The sequence below is a fragment of the Penicillium concentricum genome, assembly GCF_028827145.1.
Source record: "Penicillium concentricum strain IBT 3081 chromosome Unknown utg000002l_segment0_segment0, whole genome shotgun sequence".
NCBI classification, from domain to species: domain Eukaryota; kingdom Fungi; phylum Ascomycota; class Eurotiomycetes; order Eurotiales; family Aspergillaceae; genus Penicillium; species Penicillium concentricum.
This window is the reverse complement of record NW_026622755.1, coordinates 4,878,446-4,906,010: the sequence shown is the minus strand read 5'-3', so window position 1 is coordinate 4,906,010 and position 27,565 is coordinate 4,878,446. Positions and strand designations below refer to the sequence as shown.

At 48.2% G+C, this 27,565-nt stretch overlaps 14 protein-coding genes across 14 annotated transcripts; 9 read left to right on the top strand and 5 right to left on the bottom strand.

Moving 5' to 3' along the window:
* Positions 1–99: 99 nt before the first annotated feature.
* On the top strand, positions 100–788 carry N7517_005505 (uncharacterized protein; the record flags this gene model as incomplete). Its single annotated transcript, XM_056723235.1, has 4 exons — positions 100–246; positions 298–492; positions 550–628; positions 682–788. The coding sequence occupies 4 exons, from the start codon at positions 100–102 to the stop codon at positions 786–788; spliced, it is 528 nt and encodes a 175-aa protein (XP_056579485.1).
* Positions 789–1,098: 310 nt separating this feature from the next.
* Positions 1,099–1,497, bottom strand: N7517_005504 (uncharacterized protein; the record flags this gene model as incomplete). The annotated part of the gene is made up of 2 exons (XM_056723234.1): positions 1,099–1,305; positions 1,363–1,497. The coding sequence occupies 2 exons, from the start codon at positions 1,495–1,497 to the stop codon at positions 1,099–1,101; spliced, it is 342 nt and encodes a 113-aa protein (XP_056579484.1).
* A 746-nt stretch (positions 1,498–2,243) lies between these two features.
* On the top strand, positions 2,244–2,547 carry N7517_005503 (uncharacterized protein; the record flags this gene model as incomplete). The annotated part of the gene is made up of 2 exons (XM_056723233.1): positions 2,244–2,381; positions 2,422–2,547. 2 exons carry the CDS (start codon positions 2,244–2,246, stop codon positions 2,545–2,547), a joined length of 264 nt encoding a protein of 87 aa, XP_056579483.1.
* A 974-nt stretch (positions 2,548–3,521) lies between these two features.
* N7517_005502 (uncharacterized protein) lies at positions 3,522–5,099 on the bottom strand (the record flags this gene model as incomplete). Its single annotated transcript, XM_056723232.1, has 1 exon — positions 3,522–5,099. One exon carries the CDS (start codon positions 5,097–5,099, stop codon positions 3,522–3,524), a length of 1,578 nt encoding a protein of 525 aa, XP_056579482.1.
* Positions 5,100–5,946: 847 nt separating this feature from the next.
* On the top strand, positions 5,947–7,730 carry N7517_005501 (cytochrome P450; the record flags this gene model as incomplete). The annotated part of the gene is made up of 3 exons (XM_056723231.1): positions 5,947–6,075; positions 6,139–7,291; positions 7,354–7,730. 3 exons carry the CDS (start codon positions 5,947–5,949, stop codon positions 7,728–7,730), a joined length of 1,659 nt encoding a protein of 552 aa, XP_056579481.1.
* A 911-nt stretch (positions 7,731–8,641) lies between these two features.
* Positions 8,642–9,825, top strand: N7517_005500 (SDR family NAD(P)-dependent oxidoreductase; the record flags this gene model as incomplete). Its single annotated transcript, XM_056723230.1, has 5 exons — positions 8,642–8,737; positions 8,826–8,941; positions 9,007–9,485; positions 9,547–9,683; positions 9,760–9,825. The coding sequence occupies 5 exons, from the start codon at positions 8,642–8,644 to the stop codon at positions 9,823–9,825; spliced, it is 894 nt and encodes a 297-aa protein (XP_056579480.1).
* A 517-nt stretch (positions 9,826–10,342) lies between these two features.
* On the top strand, positions 10,343–12,123 carry N7517_005499 (Amidase; the record flags this gene model as incomplete). The annotated part of the gene is made up of 2 exons (XM_056723229.1): positions 10,343–10,374; positions 10,431–12,123. 2 exons carry the CDS (start codon positions 10,343–10,345, stop codon positions 12,121–12,123), a joined length of 1,725 nt encoding a protein of 574 aa, XP_056579479.1.
* A 180-nt stretch (positions 12,124–12,303) lies between these two features.
* On the bottom strand, positions 12,304–13,293 carry N7517_005498 (uncharacterized protein; the record flags this gene model as incomplete). The annotated part of the gene is made up of 1 exon (XM_056723228.1): positions 12,304–13,293. The coding sequence occupies one exon, from the start codon at positions 13,291–13,293 to the stop codon at positions 12,304–12,306; it is 990 nt and encodes a 329-aa protein (XP_056579478.1).
* Positions 13,294–13,925: 632 nt separating this feature from the next.
* On the bottom strand, positions 13,926–15,339 carry N7517_005497 (MCT family MFS transporter; the record flags this gene model as incomplete). The annotated part of the gene is made up of 2 exons (XM_056723227.1): positions 13,926–14,091; positions 14,147–15,339. The coding sequence occupies 2 exons, from the start codon at positions 15,337–15,339 to the stop codon at positions 13,926–13,928; spliced, it is 1,359 nt and encodes a 452-aa protein (XP_056579477.1).
* A 599-nt stretch (positions 15,340–15,938) lies between these two features.
* N7517_005496 (RidA family protein) lies at positions 15,939–16,394 on the top strand (the record flags this gene model as incomplete). Its single annotated transcript, XM_056723226.1, has 1 exon — positions 15,939–16,394. One exon carries the CDS (start codon positions 15,939–15,941, stop codon positions 16,392–16,394), a length of 456 nt encoding a protein of 151 aa, XP_056579476.1.
* Positions 16,395–17,066: 672 nt separating this feature from the next.
* Positions 17,067–20,795, top strand: N7517_005495 (uncharacterized protein; the record flags this gene model as incomplete). The annotated part of the gene is made up of 10 exons (XM_056723225.1): positions 17,067–17,537; positions 17,625–17,732; positions 17,789–17,869; positions 17,935–17,966; positions 18,357–18,545; positions 18,715–19,609; positions 19,666–19,726; positions 19,775–19,913; positions 19,972–20,032; positions 20,103–20,795. 10 exons carry the CDS (start codon positions 17,067–17,069, stop codon positions 20,793–20,795), a joined length of 2,730 nt encoding a protein of 909 aa, XP_056579475.1.
* Positions 20,796–21,417: 622 nt separating this feature from the next.
* Positions 21,418–23,040, bottom strand: N7517_005494 (amidohydrolase; the record flags this gene model as incomplete). Its single annotated transcript, XM_056723224.1, has 1 exon — positions 21,418–23,040. The coding sequence occupies one exon, from the start codon at positions 23,038–23,040 to the stop codon at positions 21,418–21,420; it is 1,623 nt and encodes a 540-aa protein (XP_056579474.1).
* A 924-nt stretch (positions 23,041–23,964) lies between these two features.
* N7517_005493 (major facilitator superfamily domain-containing protein) lies at positions 23,965–25,852 on the top strand (the record flags this gene model as incomplete). The annotated part of the gene is made up of 4 exons (XM_056723223.1): positions 23,965–24,165; positions 24,218–24,288; positions 24,379–25,567; positions 25,622–25,852. The coding sequence occupies 4 exons, from the start codon at positions 23,965–23,967 to the stop codon at positions 25,850–25,852; spliced, it is 1,692 nt and encodes a 563-aa protein (XP_056579473.1).
* Positions 25,853–26,391: 539 nt separating this feature from the next.
* N7517_005492 (DUF3431 domain-containing protein) lies at positions 26,392–27,537 on the top strand (the record flags this gene model as incomplete). The annotated part of the gene is made up of 1 exon (XM_056723222.1): positions 26,392–27,537. One exon carries the CDS (start codon positions 26,392–26,394, stop codon positions 27,535–27,537), a length of 1,146 nt encoding a protein of 381 aa, XP_056579472.1.
* Positions 27,538–27,565: the final 28 nt, after the last annotated feature.

Sequence of the window (27,565 nt, the reverse complement as noted above, 5' to 3'; positions counted from 1 at the left end):
TATGCTGCTCGATCATCTGCGGGAAACTTTTTTTCTTCTCTGATTTGCGCGGAAGGCGGTGAGCCATCTCAACCGCCGATTACCACGATTACCGCCAAGATGTTTACTTACTACAACTCAATAACCTACAACTCCAAATGGGCCAGCATCATGGGGAAGAATAAAAAAGTGTCCTTGACACATGCAGAGGTCTGGGATGATTCTGCCCTAGTTCAGTCCTGGGACGATGCTGTCGAAGAATACCAGGTCAGTCACCTAATCCCTAATTCACGTGACCAATATCTAACCTGACGGCAGCACTACTGGAGCATTCACGCCAAGGGTGAAAATGTTGAAGACGTGTTGAAAGAAGCAGAAGACACTGGTATTACTACAGCTGTACATCAGGGTCACAGCGGACGCCCCAAAGTGGCAGAGAACGATGCCATTCAGCCTGGGAATGAGAATGTCTCAATGACCATTGATGAGCAAACTTCCGAGTCTGCTCCCGAGGTAAATTGCTGTTTTATTGATGTGTTCCTTGTCGAAGGACTTTCTGACGATCTATAGCCTTCTCAGCCAGTGGAAGATTCCAATCCTGCGGTTTCCACGCCTGTTATTCCGATGCCTCATCCAGTCATGGCAAATGGTATGCTTCTCCTTCGAGACACGTCGATTCAGATCACTAACCCATACTTCTAGTCCAAGATGAGTCGTTGAAGAATCTCATGATGTCATGGTATTATGCAGGCTACTACACAGGACTTCATGAAGGCCAACAACAGGCAAGCGGCGACAAAACCTCATGATGCGACAACGGCCTGGAAATGAACTGGGATGTGTTTTTTTTTTTTTTTTTTTTTTTATCACACTAGCGGACGCAACTTTACCAACTACATGTTGGGGACGAGACATAATAGACATGTAATGCAACTAATCAGATTAAATTAACCGTAGACCCTAACAAGGATCTCATTGACCATTTCCCTTGCAAACAAAAGTAAACAACGAAAACAAATATCGACCAGCTAGCGTCAACCAAAAGTGGAACTCGCTCATCCCAAATTTTGCACATCCTTCATATCGAGCCTCAGATATCCGAGCTCGATGGTTGGTGAATCAGATACCGCCTCCAATATCACCGATAACAGGACCGAGGAAGGGAACCCTGCCCAAGCCGGTAAACTTAGGCTTAGACTCGTCGGTAGGGGTGGCAGCAGGAGTAGACTTGGCAGCAGACCCGGCCTTTTCAGCCAGCTTCGCAGCGATCTTGGCCTCCTGTTCCTCCTTTTCATTGCTAAGACGATCCGTCGACCGAGTGGGATGCTGAGTTCATTTGTCAATATGATGTCTCTCATAGTGACTTTCTCACATTTGACTAACCGTCAATCCATGATCAGCACTATCGAGTCTAAGCGATTGGCTGGGAGCCTGCCCATCGCGCGCGGTGGGCATGGAGAGAGTAAGGACCGCGAGGACGAGGAAAATGGAGATGAATGAGAGACTGAAGCGAGCCATTGTGAATAGTGGAAGATACTAAGCAGGATATGGATCAAGGGAAGGAATATGTCCAAATAGTTGTCTCAATGAGTGTACGTGGTAATAATTTAGTAAATGAGTGACGGTTCCAAGTGGACAGAGGGATGGCAGAAGTAGAGCATCGAGTCTGCGGGAGTTATGTTGGATTTATATACACGCAGCCCCTTCGATCGCAGCATGGAGGCGATGGCAGTCCAAGGGGGCCAGGGTGAAGAGCCTTGTTGCGACTACTCCATAACTACCGCGCGTCGTCGCGTAGTATTCTGACTCTGTCTGGGATAGACAAGCATAGTTTCACCTGGCTTATTTCATGAGCCCTTTTGTGATACCCAATGGCTATGTCTGGGGAAAAATTTGATCCATTGACCTACATATTGGTATGGGTGTGAAAGTCTCCTCTTCCAAAGTATACCCATTGGCGCTAATGATTGGCCTGAGATCACCAAGGGATATCCAACGATAGTCAGTGAGCAAAAGTGAGGGGGAGTGACCAAGCTTCATAATGGCTCGTGCCGCATTCCATGTTGAACAAAAAAGTAGTAGTACTAGTAAGGAGTGCATACTCATGCCTGACTCGATCAATCCAGCCGCACCCGAACGCTCAGCAGTTTTTATGCTGGATTTAGTCAAACAAATCCCGAGGATCCGTGCAGGTTTCACGAGCTTTCTTTCGGGAATTTCAACCAGACAACTACTCAAAATACAGGAACAAAGTGCCCACAGGGATGGGACGCAATTCTTCGATGAAGGGTTGCAGCGAGTCCCTAGCAAGGACTGATGTGAGATGCACATCTGCAGAATTCCACAACGACGGAGCATTCCTTGTCTTCCTCCGATATAACTATAACGATTATCTGTTGCACGTAGGTCCGTACTTATGCGATAACTGTTCATAATATATAGCTGTTTACAAGGAATGTATCTCCCTACTTTGACACGCACAGCCCCATAGAGGGAGCGGACGTAACACGAGGGAGTCTCCAGAAGGACGTATCCAACTGTGAGGGCTTAGTTTTGGCATCTTTTTGACCTCAAACATCAAGATATGACGGACAAGACTTCGAAGATGCCAAGGTTGTTTACGTCTATCTAGCTGTGAAGGGGTTAGTAGATAAAAGAACCGAATATGATGATCCCTGTCTAAAGGAGATGACCATGCAAGTTGCAAGGATCTGAGTGCCTCGCAGGGTTGAAACCCAAGCATCAAGAGTTCAGTGCCAGCCTAAGCTGGCCCCTGCGAGTGAACATCGCAGATCAAACAAATAAAAAACATCGGCAAGACTAAATCGCAAGATTCATATCAAAAAGAAAAGAAGGGATGTTGGCTCAAAAGCGAACCCGTTCCCCTCTGGCTGAATGTCAGGGGGCGGGATTAGAACGAGCATTCTTCGGTCTGGGTCCCTAAACTAAAATATGTAGATAGAGTGAGATTGTTCCATCGACAAGAGTGTGTTGGGGACCGTGTATATGTTTTGAAGTGAAGAAGAAAGGAAAAGAGAAAGCGGTTCGCAAAATTTTATTCGACGGGGCCAGTAGCGCGGATTATGTCATCACATCACGTGGCTATAATATATGTGGAGCCTTTGATGCATCTCTCTGGTTTCAATTTCAATTTGACAGCTTAGAAGTCCAATGTCGACCATGTAGAACGTATCCTCGATGTCATTTATGTAGTGAGATTGAGACATGCCGCAAAGTGCGTCTGAAATTTCAAATATATATTTCGCGGAAGGTGCTGGTGGAAATATATATATAAACATGCCCCGGTGGTATCAAGAACTCCAGGAATCTAGCAAATTAAGAGCTAAAATGGTTCCTAATACTTTCTCGTTGCCATTTACAACATATTCCTGTTTTCGACCTGTAAGACTGATGAAACGAGGAAATACAGAATGACAAGGGATCTTTGTTTTGCACGTGCAATGTCGGTTGCACCAGGCCTCGATGACCCTGTCCAAGTCTAGGGGCGTTCATGACATAGTTCTTATTCCACCTGAGATAAATCAATTATTGTCCAATTCCGCTGGGTCAAGCTGTAGGTTCACAAGATGTGACGGAATGGCCCACGGTTCTTTAAAATTAGTGAATCTGTGACCAAAATACAGGACGAGAAACGCCGGAAATCCAATATATGCCGATATGAAAGAAGCAATGGACCATTCGGACGGGAAAAAGACAGTGAAACCGTTCAAAAGACATAAGATACTGAACAAAAGGAGCGTAATCCACGAAGTGTATGGCTGTAGCGGGGACCTCTGTGTAAGCTTTGACTTTGGAACTCCCTGAACCTCACAGGCTTTTCGAAAGCGAATATATGTGATGGAGCAGCAGACCCAGGACAAAAATCCGCCGGTGTTGACCAAGTTCAACAGCCAGTTCAGGATGGTCGCCGAGGAAGAGTTAAGTGTCATATACGCTAGGAGAGAGACACATGACGTTGCCCCCACAGCGTAGATGGGCACTCCTTTTGTAGTGCAGCGTTGAAAGATTTGAGGGGCGTGACCCTCCATAGCGATGGAGTGAAGAGAGCGACTAGAGAGGTAAAGGAACGCATTACCTGTTGACCAGGCTGCCACAAGCGCCACCGCGTTTATGATACTGTCCAAGTTGACTATTCCAGCTTGCTTGATACCTGCAACCCAGGGTGAGGATGCAGCATCGCTTCCACTAGTGAGGGTGGCAGCATCTGAAGGGCAGATGACAGAGATACCGATGGCGCTGCCGACGAAAAGAACAACAAGACGCCAGGTGAAATGTTTCGCTACTCTTGGTACATTTTTGCTCGGGTCTCTGATCTCGGCCGCCGTTCCAACCACCATCTCGGGCGTAAAGCTGAAGGGTAGGATGCTGCTGATGACAGTCGCAATAGCGGCAACCAGTCTGCCAGCGTCCTCTTCCAGAATCAAGGTCTTTGTCGCACCGGGATTTTTCCAGTAGTGGAACCCGAGCCTGTTGCGGTCAGGACCTCCTCCCCAGAACAATATGAACGAAAGACAAAGAAGGCCAATAATAGTGGCCAGTTTCACACCAGTGAAGAGAAATTCAGCCTCGCCGTAGAATCGTACTGGAAGGACATTGAGGATGACCAACAAGACCAGCAGAATGGTGATCCAAACCGCGCTATTGATACCCGGTTGCCAAAAGTCTATGAGAATAGCGCATGCAGTAAGTTCAAATGGAACCAGTATGGCAAAAGAGTAGACATAGAGCCAACCCATGGCGAACCCGAGACTCTTAGACACGAAGAGGTGGCCATACCGACTCATCGAACCTCCGCGGACAGGAAGAAACGTGGCCATCTCAATGACTCCCGTAAGAATGAAGTATACCAAGATCGATATGAACACGTAGCTCCCGACAAGGAAGGCTGGTCCACCAGTCGCAAGAGTCTTGCCAGTGGTGATGAAGAGGCCAGTCCCAACAGTGCCACCCCAGGCAATGAAGAGCGCATGGCGTGCTTTAAGATCTCGCTTGGTAGACGGGCAGTGGAGCGGCTGCTCTACAGCAAGCGAATCGACTGTCGACGTCTGGTACACGTCATGTCCGTTACCATCGTGTTTGTCTGATCGGATATTATTCATAACTCAAAGTGCGAGAGATGTGACACGAACGTTATGGCTGGTTAATACCATTTTATAATAGTTAATTCCTAAAGGTTCCGACATCTTTATCAACAAGCCTTACACAGCCTGGGGCTGTCACGGCTGCTAACGCACCCTAGATAAGTTCACGAATGTATATTGGACCACTCTTATTGACCAAAATCCGCAATCAAATCCACCTAACACCAACCTCCGACGATCCTGCATGCCTAGTATGGCCCCGTGAAGTCGGGGATTTGCCCATAACCGGTCGGGAATCCCGATCGTGATCTCGAAGTGATCCGAGCCCTTCCAACCTTATCTGCTGTGACTACGTGCTATTAGTGTATCAAGCCGGTGTGTTTCTGTTGTGAACCATAATACGTCGATTAATTCCTCAAAGTCTATGCTCATCCTCCAGTATATTTCTACCGACCACTTTGTAATTGCGAGAGTGGTAGGTAGGAAAGCGAAACGACCAGGCGTGTCGTGGGTCTCGGGGAATTTGGTATCTGCCATAATCAAATCGGCGACTCCGCCATCCGCGGCCCATATCTCGTCGGAAGTGCCGATGTAACATATCCCTAATCTTGAGAGCGGTAAATAATGGAAATCGTCATCGGGCCATCCGCCACTAAAAATATCGTCTTGTTGCTTATTCTTAACTGAGGGGAGATGCGGTGTCTTGGCCAGAAACAAAGGCATATGAAAGTCGCGGGTTCAAGATCATGATATCTGTCATGAAAGGATAAATTATTCCCATGCACTCTCAACTCGATCATTCAAAACACATTTTCTCTTATTATCGGTCTTTCAACCGGACTCAACACTTCGTAACCCACCCAACATGGACGCCAAAGTCCATGGAGGCAGCGATTGGCTGGGCTATAAATTGCACCAGCTTAAGGAACAGGAGCATGCTGGACCAGTCTTGACAGCAGTGATAGTGGTTCTGCTCACCTATATGCTCTACACGGTAAGTTGTAATTTTGACTATTTACTGGCATTTTCACTGTCCGTTTGTTGACAACTTCGATAGGTTCTCTATGTTACCGACATTCCTCATATCAAGGGCATGCCGGAAATTCCTGGCGCTGTTCCATTATTTGGACATCTTCTCAAGCTCGGCGAGGACCATGCTACAGTGTTAGAGAAATGGTGGCGCCAGTACGACCAATCTGTCTTCCAGATCAAGTTGGGCAACACCAGGGCCGTCGTTGTCAACTCGTTCGATGATTGCAAGAAGATGCTACTCGGTAATCAGAATGCAGTCATTGACCGTCCCATGCTCTACACCTTCCACAGCGTAATCAGCAGCACCCAGGGCTTTACCATTGGATCATCGCCCTGGGATGAGTCCTGTAAGAAGAAGCGCAAGGCTGCTGGAACGGCCTTGAGTCGCCCTGCTTTGAGGAACTATTACCCTATGTTTGACCTCGAGAGCTACTGCATCATGCGGGATATAAAAAAAGACAGCCACAACGGTCAGATTGAGATTGACATTCGCCCGTACATTCAGCGATACGCGCTAAACACAACCCTGACACTCTGCTATGGCATTCGTATGGACGCTGTCTATGACGACCTGCTCCGTGAGATTCTTCACGTGGGATCTTCTATTTCCCTGTTGCGCAGCGCCTCTGAGAACCTGCAGGATTACATCCCGGCTCTTCGATATTTGCCCAACAATGAGAAGAATGCCCGTTCAAAGGAGCTTCGAAAGCGACGTGACGTCTATTTGGACCTCCTCTTGAATAAGGTCCGTGAGATGATCAAGACCGGTACCGACAAGCCTTGCATCTCTGCTGCTATCCTCAAGGACGAGGAAACCAAGCTCTCTGGTGTCGAAGTCTCTTCAATCTGCTTATCCCTGGTTTCTGGCGGTTTCGAGACTATTCCTGGAACTCTAACCTCATGCATTGGATCTCTGTCGACTGAAGAAGGACAGTTGTGGCAGGATCGGGCATACGAGGACATCAAGCGACATTACCCTGATGACACCGATGCTTGGACTGGGTGCTTTAAAGAGGAGACAATTCCCTACATCAATGCCATTGTCAAGGAGGCTGGCCGGTACTACACCGTTAGCTCCTTGAGCCTTCCCCGAAAGACTGTCTCCGAGGTCAATTGGAATGGTGCTATTATCCCCCCTAAGACTATGATCTTGATCAACGCCCAGGCGGGTAATCATGGTGAGTAATTAACAGCTAAAGCTTTCCGTCTCAGGTATTATATCAAAGTCTAATGTTTCCAGATGTCGATCATTTCGGACCCGACGCTGGACAATTCAACCCCGAGCGGTGGCTCAATAGCATCAACCCTCCCACTGAGGCTACCAGCGGTGGCCTGGATCACTTGAGCTTTGGCACTGGTTCTCGTGCTTGCTCAGGCCAGTTCATCGCTTCTCGCCTCTTGTACTCCGCGTTGGTGAGGATTCTGTCGTCATACAAGATTGTGGCGAGCAAAGAGAACCCTCCCAATACCGACTATGTCGAGTACAACCAGTTCAAGACCGCGCTAGTTGCCATCCCTAGGGAATTCAAGGTCAAGCTCATTCCTCGTGATACAGCCATGACGGCCAAGTGCCTGGACCTCGCTGAGCAGAGGACCAGCGAGCACTACAAGGAGTAATTCTATTTTTGGATGCCGTTGTCGGTGTGCGTCTGAAGCTTTGGAATGTGCAGGATACACCCCAGGCAATCCGGACAGAGAATATCATACTTCATACAAGAAGATTTATGTGAAGAACAACCTTGGAATATGGGGGTAGTTACGTGATAAAGGTGGGGCACCTTAATACTTTACAAACTATGTGTTACTTAAAGCTTTTACTGCCCATGTTAGATATTTTGAAACATATATCCCAATGCAAATCCCGTCATCCATCTTATAATATTCAAGTATATGCGAGGGCTGTAAGAGATCTGACATGGCCGGACGTTTAGAGTATCTTGGCCCCTCTTCACATTGCTGTAAGTGCATTGGAAAGCAGAACAGACAAAGAAATAAACAGAAGAAATAGATACGAGGGATTAAAATTGTGGCCATGTATGTGTGGATGGACAGATGATGTTGAGCTTGCAGGATGTTGAATGTTGAGCGCAATCTTCTTTCTCTATCCGTATGATTGGCATACTATGTAGCACGATATGGAGTGATTCCATTGCGAAGGACCGGTCGCCCCATTGAAAAGCTACAAAGCAAAGTAAGGCGAGTCTGGCTTGGTTGGGGGTCTGAGGACAGAAGCTAAAAACCAGTACCTTGTCATTGCAACCACTAGAAACCCCAATATTCAATACATATGATTGATGTTTTCTCGATGAGATTGATATGATAGGATCAAGCTACCTAGCCATTGTCACGTCATAATAAGCAGGGTGTCGCACCCTGGGATTGGCCCCCCGATAACCTACTTGTCGGCCCCTCCGACATGCAATATAGCGCTTATCAAACCCATATTAAAGTAGCAAAACTGCCATAGCTTGTTACTTTCGGGACTCCCCAAGTCAGCACAACACATCACATTCCATTGAATTATCAGCATGTCTTCTCTTCTTATAAATGAGTTGTTCGGGGTCAAGGGGTACGTGGCAGTTGTGACAGGAGGCAGCAGTGGCCTCGGTTTTATGATTGCCAGTGTGAGTTTACTTTCTTATGCGAACTTGAAATAGAAAATTTAAATGATTTTATGGTGTTATTCTTAGATAACTAAGTTTGTTATGATAGGGTCTTGTGAAAAATGGCGCCAAAGTGTACCTCGTTGATTTACCAAGTGAGAAGATTGACAAGAGGGTGACAGAGCTCAACGAGCTTGGCAAGGAAGTTGGAGGATCTGCACATGGGTAGGCTTGGAAGACAACAAGCTCACACCTACACTTATCAAAGCTATACTAAATGTTAGCCCTAGAATCCTCTGCGATGTTTCTGTCAAGGAAGCCATCCAAGATCTTGTTGCTCAGGTCAGCCAGCGGGAGAGTCACGTTGATATGCTCATTTCCAACGCAGGTATAAGACGAGACCCACCTATCCAATGCAATGTCTTAGAGGCATCCTTGTCCGAGCTGCAGGCTTCCATGTGGTCCTCGCGACACTCGGACTGGGCTGACACATTTTGTGTCAACACCACTGCCCACTACTTTCTTTCCGTGGCTTTTCTCCCGTTGTTAGAGGCTGCCTCGCGTCTTGAACTACCCGGTGGCCGACTTGGCCGAAGTGATGGACGTGGAGTGGTGGTTATGACTAGTTCATGCGCAAGCATGCACAACGTAACAAACGTGGACCTGACGAGTTATGCCACGAGTAAAGCCGCGACTGATCACCTGGTTAGGCTGCTGGCAGCTAAATTCAGCCGTTTCTATGTACGAGTGGCGGGAATTAACCCAGGCTGTGAGTGAAAGACGGCGTTGTGATACCCCACATGAATGGACCCAGATGCTGATCGATATAGTTGTTCCAAGCAACATGAACCCTGTCGGAGAGGAAGGGAATGTCTTCAGCGCCCTCTTTGACAAGGTTCCGGCGAAGAGAGCAGGAATCGAGGACGATATTGCCGGCACTATTTTGTACCTCGTCAGCCGTGCGGGAGTAAGTATACGCAGCCTTGCTGGAGCTTGATCTGTTTTATCCTACGGTGCTGGAGCAATACTGACGCCATGTCTAGGCGTATGTGGACGGAATATCGCTTTGTGTTGACGGAGGCCGCATTCTGCTTGCTAATGGTCAATGATGGAGGGGCAAAGCGTACATAGAACTAAGTCATTTGATGTAAGAATGGGACGAATATCAGTCAAATGCACACTTTGCATGTACCCTTTGTACATGAGATATTGATCTAAGCCCATTAATGTTGGTTTGACTGTGTTCTTCACTGTTCAGCCTAGTTGGCCTATTTCACAGTATCGCATATAATTCAATAATGTATCAAAAGAACATACATATGTTTCTGATGCTGATTTCAAATTGAATACCAAGGCCTTGATAATTTAACGGCCACGGGAATTGACATAAAAAATGAAAGATACGTTCAAGGTACTTCGCCCTGACTCTGCTGCATATCTGGGTACTTGGGAGGGTGGGCGCATCTGATGGGGATTCAACCTCCATCGGACGGGCCGACATACTTAAGGCATCACAGTAGTACAATACTATCTAATAGAGTATCTCCATGCCGATGCTTAAATAGGAACTGTATTATCTTGCAAAATTGTTCCTTTTCTTCCAAGCTCGAGGAAATCATCGCCACAATGTCTATCGTATCGATCTCTGATGGTGTAGGGTAAGCAACGGCTGGACATGGACGTGGATCATTTCAACACCTAACAAACGGCGCAGGTCTAGCATAAGTAAAAGTGACCTACGGGCTTTCGCAACCCAACTTCATGTTGACACACTGGATGACAAAGATGCCCAGGATTACCTTACTCTGTTGAGGTCGCTTGAGACAGTCCTGAGAAGCATCGACAATGCGCCCGACTACATTGCCCCGGATTTGCTTCCTCATAAAACGCTAAAACATCGCAACTTTTGGAAGTCAACACCAGAAGATAATCCTTTCAACGGCTGGAGTCACCAATGTGATCTAAGATCTGCTGCTCCGGCTAGCAACCTACTGGGTGGACGTACCGTTGCCATCAAGGACAACATATCTGTCGGAGGGCTACCGACCACGCTTGGAGTGCCCCAGTCACTGTTCCCTCAGGCCGACGGGTACCCCATCTCCCCTGTTGACGCAGTTGTGGTGTCACGAATTCTTGGAGCTGGTGGCATCATCAAAGGGACGTCTACTTGCGAAAGCCTTTGTGCTTCTCCCTTGTCCTTTACCTCCGCGACAGGTCCGGTTCATAATCCACATTTGCACAACTACACGGCTGGTGGAAGCAGCAGCGGCTCTGCAGTTCTTGTTGCGGCTCACCACCTGGCATCAAAAGGGAGCGGGAAATCATGGGGCAAAACTGTGGAGTTGGCTATTGGCACCGACCAGGCTGGGTCGGTGCGAATCCCGGCCTCTTACAATGGCCTCTACGGGTTAAAGCCTACCTTCGGCCTAGTCCCCTACACTGGCGCAGGGTCCATGTCGCCAATGATCGACCACCTAGGCCCGTTAGCGGCCGAGCTTGAAGATGTCGCTGCGCTGTTGGAGGCCATGGCAGGCTACGATGGCTACGACCCGCGGATGACCCCTGAAACTCCATTGGTACATAATGTAAAGCCTTACCTGGAACTTCTGCACCAGGCCAGGCAAGTGATCCAGTCTACACCAAAACCTGGCCAAGGGCTGAGGGTTGGCCTGCTGAAGGAATCTTTCCACATGCCCGGGGTTGCTGCCGATGTGCGAGGTATCGTCTCCCAGACAGCCACCCGATACTTTGAAGCTGTCGGAGCCTCTGTCTCTGAGGTGTCTATTCCAATGCACCAGCAAGGTCCAGCAATCTGGACAGCGGCAACCCGGCCATCCATGTCCAATTACCTGTGCCAAGGAAACCCCTCTGGTCACCTTTCTTTCCTGTCGCCGCATACGCAGCTCAAATGGCCTCCATCCCAATCGACCTATGACACGTTGACATGCAACAACCCAGCTGTAGTCAACATCATGCTGAGTGACAAGTTTGCTAGGGAGTCATCCAAGGCAGGGTTGGAGGCTAAGGCCCATCGCATGGTCTTTGCGCTTAGAGCTGCGTACGATTCTGCTCTTGAGAATTTTGATATCCTCGTCACACCTTGTGCTCCGACAGTCGCAATGCCTCACCCAGACCCCAACGGTCCAGATGAGAGAAGGGCCTCGATCCTAGATAGACTAGGCGTCGCCATTGGCTTGACTAGCAACACTTGTCCCTTTAATGTTACTGGCCATCCCGGGTTGAATGTACCTTGTGGCTTCTCCACGGCCAAAGACCATCCAGATGTCCCGCTGCCTGTAGGCATGCAGATTGTCACAAATCGATGGGCTGATCAACAACTTATTGAGGCTGCGGCTTTGTTTGAACGAGGGCGCGAGATAGTTCAGACCACAGCGGACTTTTCATAAAACTAAATGATCGGACTAACTACGATGTCGGAGAAATCGTAGTGGCTACGACTAGTGTAAATGACGTATTTGCTTTGCTTAATCACCTTATTTCGATGAAGGTTTGTGCATTCTAGGCTTTGGAGAGGTCTACATACTGTGTTCAAAGTCATATCGGGCATATGTATTCCACGTCGTGTGTCATTGCTTCCTCAAAAATTCAGCTATCGCCTGATCCATAAAGACCTCGTCTGCTGCGTTGCACCCCAGTCCAGCCAGATGACCCCATGCAGATGGGATAACCACAAACGTTGAACGAGGAATTGCCCGTGCCTCCTTCTCAGACGCTTCCCAGCGAAAGTACTGGTCTGTTGAACATGGCATAACCAGGACGCGTGATTTGATCCGTGAGAGCGCTTCCTGTATAGATGTATCTCTCGATATCAATGTAACATCAGCCCCCTGCCACATGCCTATCTTGGCGAGCAAGTCATCAGGGTGCCAATTGTGGTAATTTGTCCCAGCCACATCGTTATCCCAATCGCTCAATGTTTCGTATCCCATTGACTTATACATCTCATTCTCAAACCACTCAGGGCTTGTCAACCACGCTGAGTATGCTTTTCCGAAAGCTCGTAGTCCGCCCAATGGCCTTGAAGACGGGTCGTTGCGGTCTCCCTGGTGGTAGTCGGCGGCATACTCCAGCGCAGCCTTTGGTCCCTCGAGAAACTGGTAATTGTGGCGGCTGGTGCGAGATGAGGAGCAGATAATGACCGCGTTCCGGACCAGGTCAGGATACATTAGGGTCCAGTAGTATGAGCACTGCCCGCCCATGGAGAAACCCACCACCACATCAATAGTTTGGATGTTGAGATGCGAATTTATCAACTGGTGCTGAGCACGAACGCAGTCTTGGTAGGTCAGTAATGGTGGGAAGTTGACCATATTGGATGGACTCGAAGATTCGCCATTACCAAACAATGCCACCGCAATGACCCTGTGGTCTTTGAGGGCGCCATGGCTAAAGGTCAAGGTAGACGAAAGCCGCCCACGGAAAGAGGTTAAAACAAGGGCTACCTTTTCCGCAGTCGGATTGATGTCTAGGAAGGCTAGCTGGATCGAGGTCGCATCGGTCGCGTTCTGGAAAGTGAAGTCATCGATTTGATAGTGCTGGGGTACAGGTGCTGACATGGTGACTGAATGAGATGCAGCTCATTCCCCTCCAATAGTATAGAACAGCTGTGCTAATAAAATGAGCTTATATAGATTGGCCCCATAGCTTCCCACTATGATGTGGTCTGTCGGAACGTCCGATGGGATATTGGACCGTCGCTTGATAAGAGGCCCCAAAGTGCAGAAAGAAGGCAGACCTTGGGAGGTCTGTAAGCGAAAGATAACACAACCAGATGCCACACATTTCTTGCAATTATTGGGCGCTGCGAACGCCATGTTAGTGGGCCTACCACGATTATATTGAGGATTTGTTTTGGAGTACTACCTTTGTAAACCTCTATAATCTATAAATTATCTAAATGACGCGTTTTCTCGCGTTTTTCAACGTGATGTATAAACCTAACTAATCAATAATTTCGAATCGATTAGTATAATAAAATAATACCTCGAGGTAAGGGCTACAAACGGGTCTAGATATAGGGTAATTTAAAGCGCCATGTTCTTCGGAATGTTTGTATTGTTTAGGGTCCATTAGGCTCCCACTAAAGCCTAATATGTAGGCCCTTACCCCGGGCCCATTAGTGGGTTGGGACGGATTGGGCTTTGGGCTTTGTGGGCTTTGTGGAGGTCTAGTGTAGCCTGCCATACAACTAAAACTTTGACCAGATCTTACTTTTCCCGCAGCAAAATATTTTCACCATAACGAGACAAATGAAGCTCGCCAGATAGCTTGCAGCCGCGAACGCTATCACACCGTGATACTCACCGTTACAAATCTTTATGAATTTGCCACCCAAGACGGTACCAGTGAGCATACTAACGATGTACATCAGTTCTGTGGGGAATGCGAGCCAGGGGAGCTTTTACTAACCTTATGCTGACGAGTATGTATGCCGTAGAGTAATATCGACCGAAAGACTCGACTTTGCATAGCTGGCCGACGCATACCGGAGCTAGGCTGACATTGCTACCACTGAAGAAGCCAAAAACCAAGGCAAAGAGAACCATAAGTGGCTCGCTTGAGTTGGTCGGAAGCCATAGGCACAATATACTGAGGAAACAGCCAAAAACAGTGAGGATGAGCATGTTGAATCTTCCTAGCCGATCGGCGTAGAACCCCGGAACCCATCGACCAAACATGCCAGCGGCATTGATCAATGATAGAAGCATGTAAGAAAAGCCTGCCGAGCTCCCGTGATCAAGCGCATAAGATGTCAGATAGGTAAAAGGAATGAACAGACCCCACTCAAGGAAGAAGACGCCAAAACTTGTCAAGGCCAAGCCGCCTTGTCGAAAGATGGATAGATCAGGGCGCACCGTCGACAGAGCCAACCGCTTTGTAGGGAATCGAGGACGAACGAGGATTCCGGCAAGCACGAAGGTGAAAATACACACAAAACCCGCAATCCGGGTTGCCCAAGCAAACCCAACTGTATCAAACAGCCTCTGGAGCATCAAAGGAAAGACAACACCACCAAAAGCGCCCCCAGACGATGCAATTCCGGTGGCGAGTCCACGTCTGGCGTTGAAGTAGTGAGCAACAATGGCAATAGCTGGGCCAAATATGAGCGACAGACTAGTGCCACCCAAGACACCATATACAAGCATGAAATGCCAGTACTCTGTACAAAATCCCAGCAACATGAGGTACAGACTTGTCAGAACCCCTCCGCAGCAGATCAGCCCACGGGGACCCTTGGCATCAAAGATGGGCCCGGCCTGAATACCGAGGAGGAACGTCAAACCATTGTAGACACCGAAGATCCAACCCACGGCTTCGGGACTGTGGTCGCTGAGCTGATTCCGCAGGAGGTAGGTCTGGAATGTTCCAATGCTATTCATAAAAGACATAGATCCAAACAAGGCCAGCCAGCTCCCGAGTACCACTTTCCAGCCTTCGCAGCCGCCTTCGGGATATTCCGTAACGGCAGGTTCATCGATGCTCTCTGTGGAAGTGGCGGAAGGGACTTGGTGCGCAGCCTTTCTGTCGAATTGTTGTTCGGTACCTCTCGATCCTGGACTGGATGGGGGTTTTTGCGTTATGCTAGAAGGTGGTTGAGCCATGGCTATGAACGAGTTGTGCCCAATCTATCTTTCCTTTTTCCATTGCTTTTCTCATGGGTTTCTCTCGTTAAACCATTCGATGCTTTCCAAGATCTAGTTGTTAAATCTCCGCTGAAATCAAGATAAAAAGTTCGGAATAGTTCGAAACAGCCTGTGGTGATCACGCACCGACCATTATAGTCCGCTAGTGTTGTCAAGTTCCAACCTCTAGGTCTTGCTTCAAGGAGAATGAAAGGGAACAGCACAGCAAACAATGGCCGATTTCGGCAGATAGAGCGAGTGCAGACGTGGAAGGGGTCAACCGATCGGATGTGGTGTAGTCTTTTCAGAAAATGCGACAAGGGCCACCATCGCGCGAAGCGAGTCGGACGCCCCGACACTAAGTACACAGCGCAATCGGCTGCAAGTGGAACCACATGTGGATGAGTTTAATCAGGTCGGCGAAAAAGACAACGATACTGGGTACCTTCAAGAATATTAAAGAAGCCCGGTTTGATCATCAACATGCCTGATCATTAAAATGCCATAACCAGCACCACCATCGCTCTTTCCCCCAACAACTCACTACAATCTACAAGTCGACCAGCTACACTTTCACCATGTCTCCCAACGGACAAGCATACCTAGTCAAGCCTGATGCTCCTGAGGGGGCCACCAGATTCCCCCAGGCTCGAATTTCGCCCCTCTCCAACCACCGCACCATCTACGTGTCCGGCACCGCGTGCTGTCGCCCTGATGGCACATGGCCCGGCGTCACTGAGACTTCGGACGGAAATCACACTCTCGATATTCGCAAACAGACGGCGGCAGTCCTCGAGAACATTGACAACATCATCAAGGGCGCAACAGATGGAAAGGCCGGCATCCATAACGTGATCGACGCTGTTGTGTATATCTTGGACATGGAGAGCCAATATGCTGGTATGAACGAGGAGTGGAACAAGGTCTTCAAGACTCGAGATAGTGCACCGGCTAGAGCCACCATTGGTGTCAGGGAGCTGCCTGACCCGCGAATGATTGTTGAGGTCAAGGCCGTTGCAGTCGTCGATATCTAGAATAAGAAAGACAAAGAGGGACCATACATAACAGCTTTTTACGCAACATATAATGCCATATTGTTATTCTCGAGCTATTCGTATTCAGGATATGTATCAGTGCTAGAAACTTCGCCACCGGAGCTCAAGTTGAACACTTTGTGAATGATTGATTACACGATATTCCTAGCAATATATCGCATTCGTGTAGCTAATGTCAGACGAGAGCTCTCTATCAACCGTGCACAACCTCGCCTTGCTCTCATCCCAAACAAAAAGACCGATCGGTGAGTCCGAAGCACGATCGGAGGGACCGCCAGCCAATGCTCCACCCCGGCCCCAATCAAAGAGGATGCTATAGCCGGATGAGGGAATCAATCTATTCTTTATCTCAATGTACTGTACCCCTCGCCTTGCAGTAATAGACAACCCGATAAGCTAACCCTGGACTTCCGACAGATGTCTCAGTATCGTTGATGTCTCTGAGGCCCAAAATCGATAAAATGGGCATCAACAGCCTACGCCAGAGTTGCGACCGAGACAGGGCGAATATAAGACCTAACCTGTATAATTCTTCAAATCCCTTGCTCAGTTCGATCCTTTCTCAGTTCGATTACTACCAGTGCGGGATTCTGCTTTCAATATCTAGGCGAAGACCCCATTCTGTATTCATATTTTACAAACTTCCACGTTATGACTTCAGGTCCTGTGATTCTTATCACCGCTGGCAGTGCAGGTCTGGGCGCGGTGGTGGCCAGAACCTTCGCGCGGCAAGGGTACCGTGTGGCCATTAACTACATCTCCAATTCTGAGCGAGCCGAGAGTGTAGTTGCCCAGCTATCCGACCAAGAAGCGGGTCAGAGCGCTGGCGACCAGGAATCAGCCAAATACATAGCCATTCGTGCCGACCTAGGTTCTCGGGCTGACATCCATCGTCTTGTCAAGGAGACTCACGACGCCATGGGTCGCATTGATATCGTCTTTTCCAACGGAGGATGGTCGAGGTTTCGGGATACGACATCCATAGACGATAATGCTTTTGAAGAGGACTGGGACCAAGCCTTCAATATCAACGTCAAATCCCATCTGTGGGTATTGCATGCCGCAAAGGCTTACCTCGAGGAAGCAGAGGGGTCTTTCATAACCACCTCTTCAATCGCAGGGGTAAGGGGAACCGGTAGCTCTTTGGTAATAATCCAATCGCCTTTCCATATCTCTAGTATACGTTGTCAGCTAACAATCTGCCCCAAGGCCTACGGTGTCACGAAAGCTGCTCAGTTACATATGGTCAAAGCGTTGGCCGGTATGGTGGGCCCAAGCATTCGTGTGAATAGCGTCTCTCCGGGGCTACTTCAGACAGTAAGGACATACCTCCTATCTTATGTATACAATAATCAAGCTCACCCCTTGGACAGAACTGGGCAAGAAGATTCACGGATGAGCAAAAAGAGACACATCGGCAACAGACTAAGCTAAAGCGGTTTGTTGAGCTCGAGGTAAGGGCTTTTCGACGTTGTGGCTGTTTATATATCTTGAATACTAACGTTCCTGTTTTGTGTAGGATGTGGCAGCACAGGTCCTCCTTCTCGCAAGGTCCAGAAGTATGACAGGCACAAACACGATTATCGATGCAGGCTGTTCTCTTTGAATACCACATAGGCATATCGACTATAAGCGATAAATATCTCATATGCTGAAATAAGCGGCCGGTAGCTCCCCGTGATCCTGGGGTCAGAAGTCTAAAGCATAGGAAAATAGGAGTGGTATAAATTTCTTGCGACAATACTAGGAGATAGCGTTTGGTTCCTAAGTGTTGGACTCAGACTGATAGCGTTACGTAATATATGTACAGTCGTCCAGCAATCGTTCTATGATACCCGTGGACATCCCCGTGGACATACCCGAGGAAGGTCTAGATGGGATTGGCCCGAACAGAATGCGGGGAAGTTTCGTCTAGATAAGAGATATTATGGCAAATCCCAGACCCTCTTGCTCCTTCATTGCGATTAATCTCTTCCGCAATGCCCAACGACGCAGCTCCTGCTATTTCGAGAACCTCGAGTTCAAATTCAGCAAGGGCGCGAGCTTCGTGCTCGCGCTGTCACAAGAGGAAGAAGAGATGCGACAGATTATTGCCATCATGCAAAAATTGTGTCTCGGCGCGGGTGAGATGTAGCTTTGAAGAAGATGATCTCCAAACAGCTTCGTACCCCATAATGTGAGTAACCGCAACGAATTCATGAACTGGATGAGATGAGTCTCTCCCGTTCTCTCATCCTGAACTTGGCAGAACCGCCCACTCCTCAGAGTAGCTTAAAGGAGGCTGCTTACACGCTCACAGGTATGTCCAGGGCCTAGAAGAAAGGCTTCGCCGTTTGGGGAGGGCTGTGAGTGCGAAAGAGCGGGACACGCCCCAAGATACAGAGGCCACGTCTGTGTTGGACAACAATCACCTCTACGACGACTCTGAGATGCAAGAACCAGCAATGGTAGACCCACAATGTAGCCCCAAAGGCCTTTTCGGAGGCAATGTAGAAACAGCACCCACCATTACCGACAACGCCGAAGGTCTGATACAAGGCCCTGCTGTGAACCCATGGCCTGCACCAAACCAAACGTCAACCTTTGGCCAGCAATTGACAGCGCTCTCGCTAGAGGCTACCGCAGAACGACACTTGGGATCGACCACGGGGCTCTCCTTCGCAAACCTGACCCAGAAGATTTTACGTCGCTTGACGCCAGACAAGGCGGATTTTGTATTCAATAGCCAACAAGAAACTAACACGGGAATCGAACTGTTGGACCTCAGCTCTCCTTCAGACCCCTTCAACGACTCTTTCTTCCAAAGCTTGAGTGAGTCCATCTCCACCCATCCGCTTCTGTTTGGTGACCTCTTCTTCGCCGAATTGGACGGGTCTGGTGCCGCCCTTGATCCTCTGGCCTGGCCAAGCGATGAGACACATGTGCGGCAGCTAGTGGACTTCTATTTTGCTCACTCCCATACCCTCTATCCAATCTTGAAGAGGTCCGAGGTCATGGACACTCTTGAAAGCATCTGTCAAGATCCTCGGAACCTGGCCACACAAGCTCCCATCAACGTTTTCAGAATCTGGATGGTCTTGGCCATCGGGTCCACTGCTTACTCGTCCGTTACCCTGACTGAGGAATCAGAATCAATGCTCTTTTACAACAACGCCCTGCAATATTCTGAGCAAGCCTTGGGAAGTGACGAAATGGTAGGCAAACCTGCCAGTTGCTTCATCGGTGAAGTGCACAACTAACGAGGGACCAGTCCGCCTTGGAGGCCATAATGCTCCAGGTATCCTTTTCATTTTTCAACCAACTAGGTCCTAGTAAGTGATAGATATTTGAAATCAGATTCCAAGCACTGACGGAAGCAGACACCTGGTTTCTTGTTGGTACAGCTGCCCGTCTGGCCTTGGGAATGGGGCTCCATGCGGCCTCGTCATATCGCAAATTTCCTCTTGATGTGCAACAAAGACGCAAGCGCATCTTTTTTTCAATATACATGATGGATCGGTATGTCCTTTTTATAGCCTCTCCTATCCGGATTCAGGCGACTAATAGCAATACTCAGCGTTGTTTCCATTACTTTGGGCCGACCATTCGCACTTCATGACGACGATATAGATGTAACGGTAAGCCTGAGCTTTGTGTGGATGAACGGCAAAATGACTTTTTGAAAAATGATTGACTGAGTGAGAGTAGCCCTTTGAAAATGCCGATGAAGAATTGATACACGCCGACTGTATAATCCCTCAAACCTCCCTTCAGCCCTCGATGATGGCTGTTCCGCTGCATATTCTATCGCTGCGGAAAATTGCAGGCAAAATCTCACGGAAGGTCTACAGAAATGTCAAGGACGCAAATTTGACTTTAGAAGAACGGGAGGCAATAATAGCTTCGTTACACCAAGAACTTCTCGACTGGCGCCGGAGCATGCCCTTCCCGCTCCCCGACGTCAACGACAACGTACCACATCTCAACACAACCTGGTATGACTTCAATTACTATACTCACCTCGCCATGATATACAGGCCATCTCCATTGTTCCCCGTTTCAGACTTGAAGCGGATCAAAATGCTAGAGACGGCAGCGTCAATGTCACTCCGCCACGCATTCAGCATGCATCAGCAACAACGATTTGCCTACAACTGGTTGAATTTTCTCGCTCTCTTCACGGCGACCTTGTCGTTGATCTATGCAATAACCGCTCAACCTGATGACCTCAGCGCCGTCTTGAGAAACACACGAGCTATCGCCGACCTCGACCTCGCAACACAGCTTTTTGAGATCCTCGGACTTAAGTTTTTGGAAGCCAAGAAGATTCAAGGCATGATCGCTGAGATATCTCGGCGATACAAAGAGGTTCTTGCCGCGAAGGACATGGGCCCAATATGAGCTATCATGGTGAAATATGATAGCCACTATTCACTCAAAGAGACGGTGGTACCACATGATTTTTACCTTCATACGATATTGTGGGAGGAGGAATTTGTCTTGAAGAAACGCACGGACTGATCTTCGATTTAACTCCATTCCGTCTAGACAAGGCATCTTCGCAATTAGCTATATTTGACCTGATCGGGGGTGAGGGAAGTGAACCCTTAGTAAATGTGAAACCTCGACTATGTTAATGGGCATGTTATTTTTCATTCTGCTAGCCATCCGACCGTGACTCTTTAATACAGAGTGAACTATATATCACAATGTGGATGTGAGAACACAGGGAATTCAGGAAGAAGTGGGATCATGGCGGTTAGTCCACCGCACGGAGTAGAGATTCCGTAGACATTCGGTGGTGGCCCGCATATGCAGGTCAGTTGAAAATGTGATATTGGAATATAGGTGTTGTAATGTATCGTGCATAGAGAACGGGATGTTGCATCTCAACTGTAACCTTATGAGCAGTGTTTTATTAATTTTGATATCTACATCTCTAAGTGGGGACTGAAATAGGGAAATGATGTATACTTGGAATACAAATTATATTTGGCATCTCTAATCTCCGCTATGACGTGCCTCAACTCTGAAATACTTTCTTTCCGTTAGCCCAGCTCTGATGGATTGTCGCTTCCAGCAATGTCTCTGGGGTCCATTCAGTATCTAGCACAACAAAGTCCGCCCGATGGTTTGGAGCAATACTCCCTACCCAACCCTCAGCAAAACGTGAATAAGCTGCCCCTGAGGTCGCTGCAGTAAGTGCCTGGAGCAGAGTAAGCCCATTGTGAGGGTTGATGATCTGGTTAGATTCTGGCTCGAGGGCCGATCTCCGGACCGTGGCATTGTACAAGTTGGGCAAGGGCAGATGCCTTGCTGTCGGGGAGTCAGTCCCAATGGCAACGCAGGTGTTCCCATCGACAAACTCTCGATATGGGAATGCTCGTTCCCATAGATGAGGCTTCAAAATCCGGGGATACGCTTTAGTAAGAGCTGGATCGGAGTGAACAGGCTGGATGGACGCGGTGATTCCAAGTTGGCCCAATCGCTTTGCATCCTCCACCGAGGTTAGCTCGAGGTGCTCAATCCGATGTCGACCATGCGGGCTGTTGGCGGCAGCAATGCTATTGATAGCTTGTGTGATGGCAACATCACCGACCGCATGGATTGCTACTTGAAGACCCGCATCGGCAGCCCTTTTCACCACTGTGTTCATAGCCTCCGCAGGCCAGATCGGATTCACAGCCACATCACCCTCATCTTGACTGTATGCATGGCTCAGAGCTGCTGTACAGCCGTCGACGACACCATCTGAAATCAATTTAATTCCAATCACGCAGAAATCTGGTGAGACCGATGGATGGAACTCTTGATGCTTCGCAATGGCTTCTTCTATGTGCTTGGATAGATCCGATTCCTCCTCGGTGAATGGGATGTACCAATGCGCCGCCACATGGATCGGAACACTCTGCTTTGCTCTCAGCAACTTCAAGGCCTCCCATGAATCGTTATCCATGGCCATATCGACTATTCCCGTATAGCCCGATTGAAGGTAGGTGGTCAAAGCATTATCCAAAGCTACCAGTCGATCCTCCACCGTACAGACACTCATCAGATGCGGCCAGACAATTCCTGTCTGCGCAGCTTCATCCAAGAGACCTGAGGGCCGTCCACCTTTATCCCGATGAATTGTACCACCTGCTGGATCAGTCATCGAACCAACTCCCAGTTCATTCAACGCGGCCGTATTGCACCACGTGGAATGGAGATCTAGAGCTTCGATAAATATAGGACGAGTATCAATGTGATCGATCATACCCGCCAGTGCCATGCCGTTGGTTGAAGGCTGATGCCAGCCTCGGCAAAGAACTCGTGGCAGCTCCGGATTTGCTTTGACGTAGTTGACGAGGGCACTTTCAATGGCCGCAAAGGTTTTGCAATCACTTAAATCGAGCTTTTGGAGAGCTAGTCCGAAGAGAAGAAAATGTGTGTGCCCATCGATGAACCCAGGCACCACCACCCGATTATGCAGGTCAATTACCTCCGCGCCTTCTCCCTTTGCTGTCTGGATGGCATTGTCACTCTCATATCCGACATGCGTAATCGTTCCTCCCGAGACCACAAAGCTTCTCAGAAACTCATTGTCGTTCCGTGCTTGGCTTGGACTGAAAATTCTCCCGTTATGGAAGACGGTTGTCTGTGCCATTGTATGGCTTGGGCAGATATGAACACGAGGCTATATATTATTGAGAGTATACCAAGTAGCAAGGATATATTTAGCTTTGGATTCTTATATCTCCGATTGTTCTGACTGATCAAGTCTAGCGGAGGAAATCGACTACGCTTTCCTCTAAGCCCCATCGGGCTGTTGTCGGGAGACCCGACGCATTAATTCCACAAAAACGGAAATGAGCACCAGGCGCAATTTGATTCGACTAGGTCAAGATGAAACCGAGGCGTGATTGTTCGATGCCAAATAGATGATCCGTGCCACCAACAGACTCTATGCGTTCGTTATCGTAGGCTAGGTGAGAGTCAATACGTATTTGCACCAAGTTCCCGAGTCAGACTATATTCTATATAAGAATAATTATGCTCTGACATCAGAGAGTCAGTTGACATTCGGACTTTCAGCAGAGAGAAACCGCATATTCCAGTGAGATAGCACAATTATCTTCCTAGGCGTGTGAGATCAAGCCAGTATGAAATCGACGTTCTCAAACCGATCCACATCACCTAGCCTCAAGGAGTCTTATTCAGAATGAGGGGAGAAGAAATCTACTAGGCGAATCTAAAAGTGCACACTGGTTGCAACTATCGGAAATGTTATTCAGCAGATCCTGTATTGTTCGGCCTGCAATAAGACTATGAAGAGGTATCGGACCATCCGAAAATTTGCCAGTTGCTAATCTGGTGGCTTGATCGGCAATTGGACCTACGACGTTGTTATCTGGGGAAGTGTTCGCGCATCCAGTCATTCTTCATTACTTATCAATCCTATAGAAAATCTCAATTTAGCTTTAGATAAAGAGCTAATGTTACCCTAGACTCTTAGAAAGACTAATACTCGTCTTGTGAAAATTACTGTCAACCCTGTATCTGCCGACTAGTGTGACTATTTACAGTCAAGATGTTTCCTGATCATAGTCAGCATAGAGGCCTAGGGGCACCACCAGGAACCGTTCCGCTAGAGGGTAAGCGCATTGGAATCTTCATCAAATATCAAGTTTTCATATTGACGGCTGGGATCTTTCGACTAGATCTCCAGAGAAGTGCTTCGGGGGTGATCATATTACAACCCAAGCCAACAAGGGATCCAAATGATCCGTTGGTAAGTGAATTGATGCGAATACATGTTCAGTGGTTACTTATACAGCATATAGAATTGGAAGATTTGGGAGAAGTACCTCAATTTTGGGCTTGTGTTGCTGTATTCTTTGCTTGTCTTTGCCTTGTAAGTTTCCTGCAGCTTTTTCCGTTGAGTGCTCTCCCCCATTGGAAAAAAGAGAGTCGCAAATACTGAATTTGCTGGGTTTAATGATAGTATTGGAGCGTCCACGCCCACATGGGCACCGATGAACATTGAGTTGGGATATAGCTATGAAATTTTGCAAGATAGCTATGCAGTTGGTTCGGCGGCATTATGTATTGGAGCATTGATATTTATACCCACAGCGCTCAAATTCGGTCGACGTCCAGTCTACGTGATGAGCACGCTGTTACAATTTGGAGTGGCAATTTGGTTTGCAAAAATCCAAACGGTAGCTGACTTGATGCTTGTGAATGCGTTTTCATGTCTTCTCGGAGCCCTGGCGGAAGTGATTGTCCAGATGACCGTAGCGGACATTTTCTTTATACACCAAAGAGGCATGATGAATACCATTTATGTCTGGATAATGGTCATTGGGTCTGCACTAGGACCTCTGGCTGCAGGTTACGTTACAACGTCGCAGGGTTGGCGTTGGGTATGGTGGTGGATGGCGATCCTTTTTGGAATCAGCTTTTTGCTGTTTCTCTTCTTCTATGAAGAGACCAAATTTCTTGGCTGCATCGAAGGCTTGGCCCCAGTCAACCAGCCTCAACGAGAGGATTCTGCTGGCCCCCAGGACAATATGAATGAAAAAGAGGCTGAAAACAACCTGGATGCAGAAGTCGGTGGAGGGATGTTTGAATTAACCACGTCAGATATCGACCTATCCATATCACGAAAGACTTACTTGCAGCGATTTTCCCTGTGGTCATCATCTCCAGGCTCGCTCGAGTTTTTTCTCCATCACATCTACCAACCCCTTATTGTGACTTTCACCTTTCCAGCAGCGCTATACGTCGCAGTGGTATACGGGATGTTGACAGCCTTGTGGCAAGTCATGATAACTGTGGTGGCCTCAGTTATGCCCGAGCCACCCTATGCCTTTACTGCATCGCAGATCGGTCTTATGTCCTTGGCCCCCTTCATTGGAACAACAATCGGAAGCGTGATTGTTGCACCTCTGAGCGATAGGTTAGTTTTGAGACTAGCCACGAGAAACGGAGGAGTATTCGAACCCGAAATGCGCCTCTGGATTTTGCTTGCATTTTCTCCATTAATACCAGTGGGAACGTTACTCTTTGGATACAGCCTCGGAAATGCCCAACCTTGGTACTTTGTTGCCATCGGCTATGGACTTTATGGTCTTGCCATGGGGCCTATCAGCAGCACGTCTTTGACATATTTGACTGATGCCTACACGAACGTGAGTAACACTTAGCACTCAATGGGTGAAGAGTTAGGTCTAATTTTGATTTAGATCGTGGCGGATTCAGTAGCTGGAGTGACCTTCATTAGGAATATTTTTGCTACAATTTTTGTGTTTGCGCTTACACCCTGGGCCACTGCTGTCGGCATCGCAAACGTGTTTCTTACAATGGGAATTCTCCTATCAATCGTGCTAATTCCGGGCACAATTGCCTTTCTATATTATGGGAAGAGCATCAGACGCTGGACCACAGGTCGGTATCACCGTTACTCAGCATTATAGCTTGAATCGCGAGCAATATGAACACCATATGGCCATATAAACCATAATACCACGTAAAATTGCAAATTACAATGACCCAGCATATTGATCGAAACAGGCCAGTTTGTCAATTTCGGTAAGTTTAAATTATACTAATAAATGCTAATATTGTCAAACTATAGATTTCTGTTACTATCTGTTTAGCCTGTACAGAGTAATTAACGCTATTCGGGCTTCCGATGCCATCCATACAACACCTCATATACCGCTAGAGGAGCTACGGAGAACTATGCAAGTGATTTTTACATCATCACGTTCAACTTCATAACATCCGTTACTGCAGTTGACCCATAAGATTACATAAATGCTAACGAAAAACCGCGTAACTTCAGTTTAATAGGTTCGTCACATCCAAACCTGCTTGTAGATCCTGTAGATCTTGTAGATCGCGCAAATAGGGGTTCACACCTAAGGCATCAACTTTCCCGCCATGTGCCGAAATATCTGAAATATCAATAAAAAAGAGAGAAGACACATATAATTGCACATAAATATACAAAATGGGTCGAAAAGTACAAAGATCATTCATCCAACTGATTTTCTTTCTCTGCATTCTGTTTCTGATCTTATATCTCAACCGCCCGCAATCAACCAAAGACAAACTTTTCGCCTGGACCAAAATCCGCTACAGAACAACCTCATCCATCATCCCGGAAGCCCGCGGAATCTGCCCCGGCCTAGCAGAAACAACCAAACCAGCCTTGATAGTTTCCCATGTCTCCACTGACGGAGACCCATCCTGGTTAGAATCCCTCCGTACTCAGTACCATGTATGCATGTACCATGTGGACGCACCAGCAGATAAAACCTCCAAACTGCTCCAAGTCCCCGCAAACCGCGGACACGAAGCAATGGCCTACCTAACCTTCTTGATCGACAATTACGCGGATATACCATCCGCCGGCGCTGTCTTCGTGCATGGCAGCCGCTGGGCTTGGCACAATGACATCCCAGATTACGACAACGCTGCGCTCCTACGCAGTCTGGACGTCCGCGCCGCACTGCAGCCAGCCGGGTATAGCAACCTACGTTGCGACTGGAGCGCCGGAACATGTCCTTCATCCGTGCCGCCGCAGGGCAGTCTCGAGATGAGGCTGTCGAGCGCCGTGTCGCCCTGGAGTCCGCGCGCGGCATCGGATATAGCGCTGCCGAAGGCGCTTGGCCACATCTTTGGCGGGGATGCCGATGCACGTCTTGATGAGATTAGTCGCGCTTTCCATCTTTATCTTGGTCGGAATGATGCCGTGCGCGCCCAGTGTTGTGCGCAGTTTGTTGTTTCCCGCGAGCGGGTCTGGCAGCATGGTCGGGATGAGTATATTGCCCTTCGGCAGTGGCTACTTGACGGGAGTGATGACGGGGTTGCGCGGAATGTTCAGCGTGGGTCTAGGGCTGCGCCTGGTGATGACCGTGTGGCTGGTCGGATTGTTTCGTATCTTTGGCATATTCTTTTTGCGAACTATGGGGATAATGGGGCCATTGACCTTGACCAGCTGAATCGCGATTCTTGTCCCACTGCTTCTGAGTGCTATTGTCGGTTGTATGGCAAGTGTAATTTGAAGTGTCGGGGTCCCGGGAGCTGTAAAGGGCAGTACTCTGTGCCGAAGAACTTCAAACTCCCTGAGGATTGGGAGAAAACGCATTCATGATGCATGGTTTCTTTTGGGGTTGTGAAAC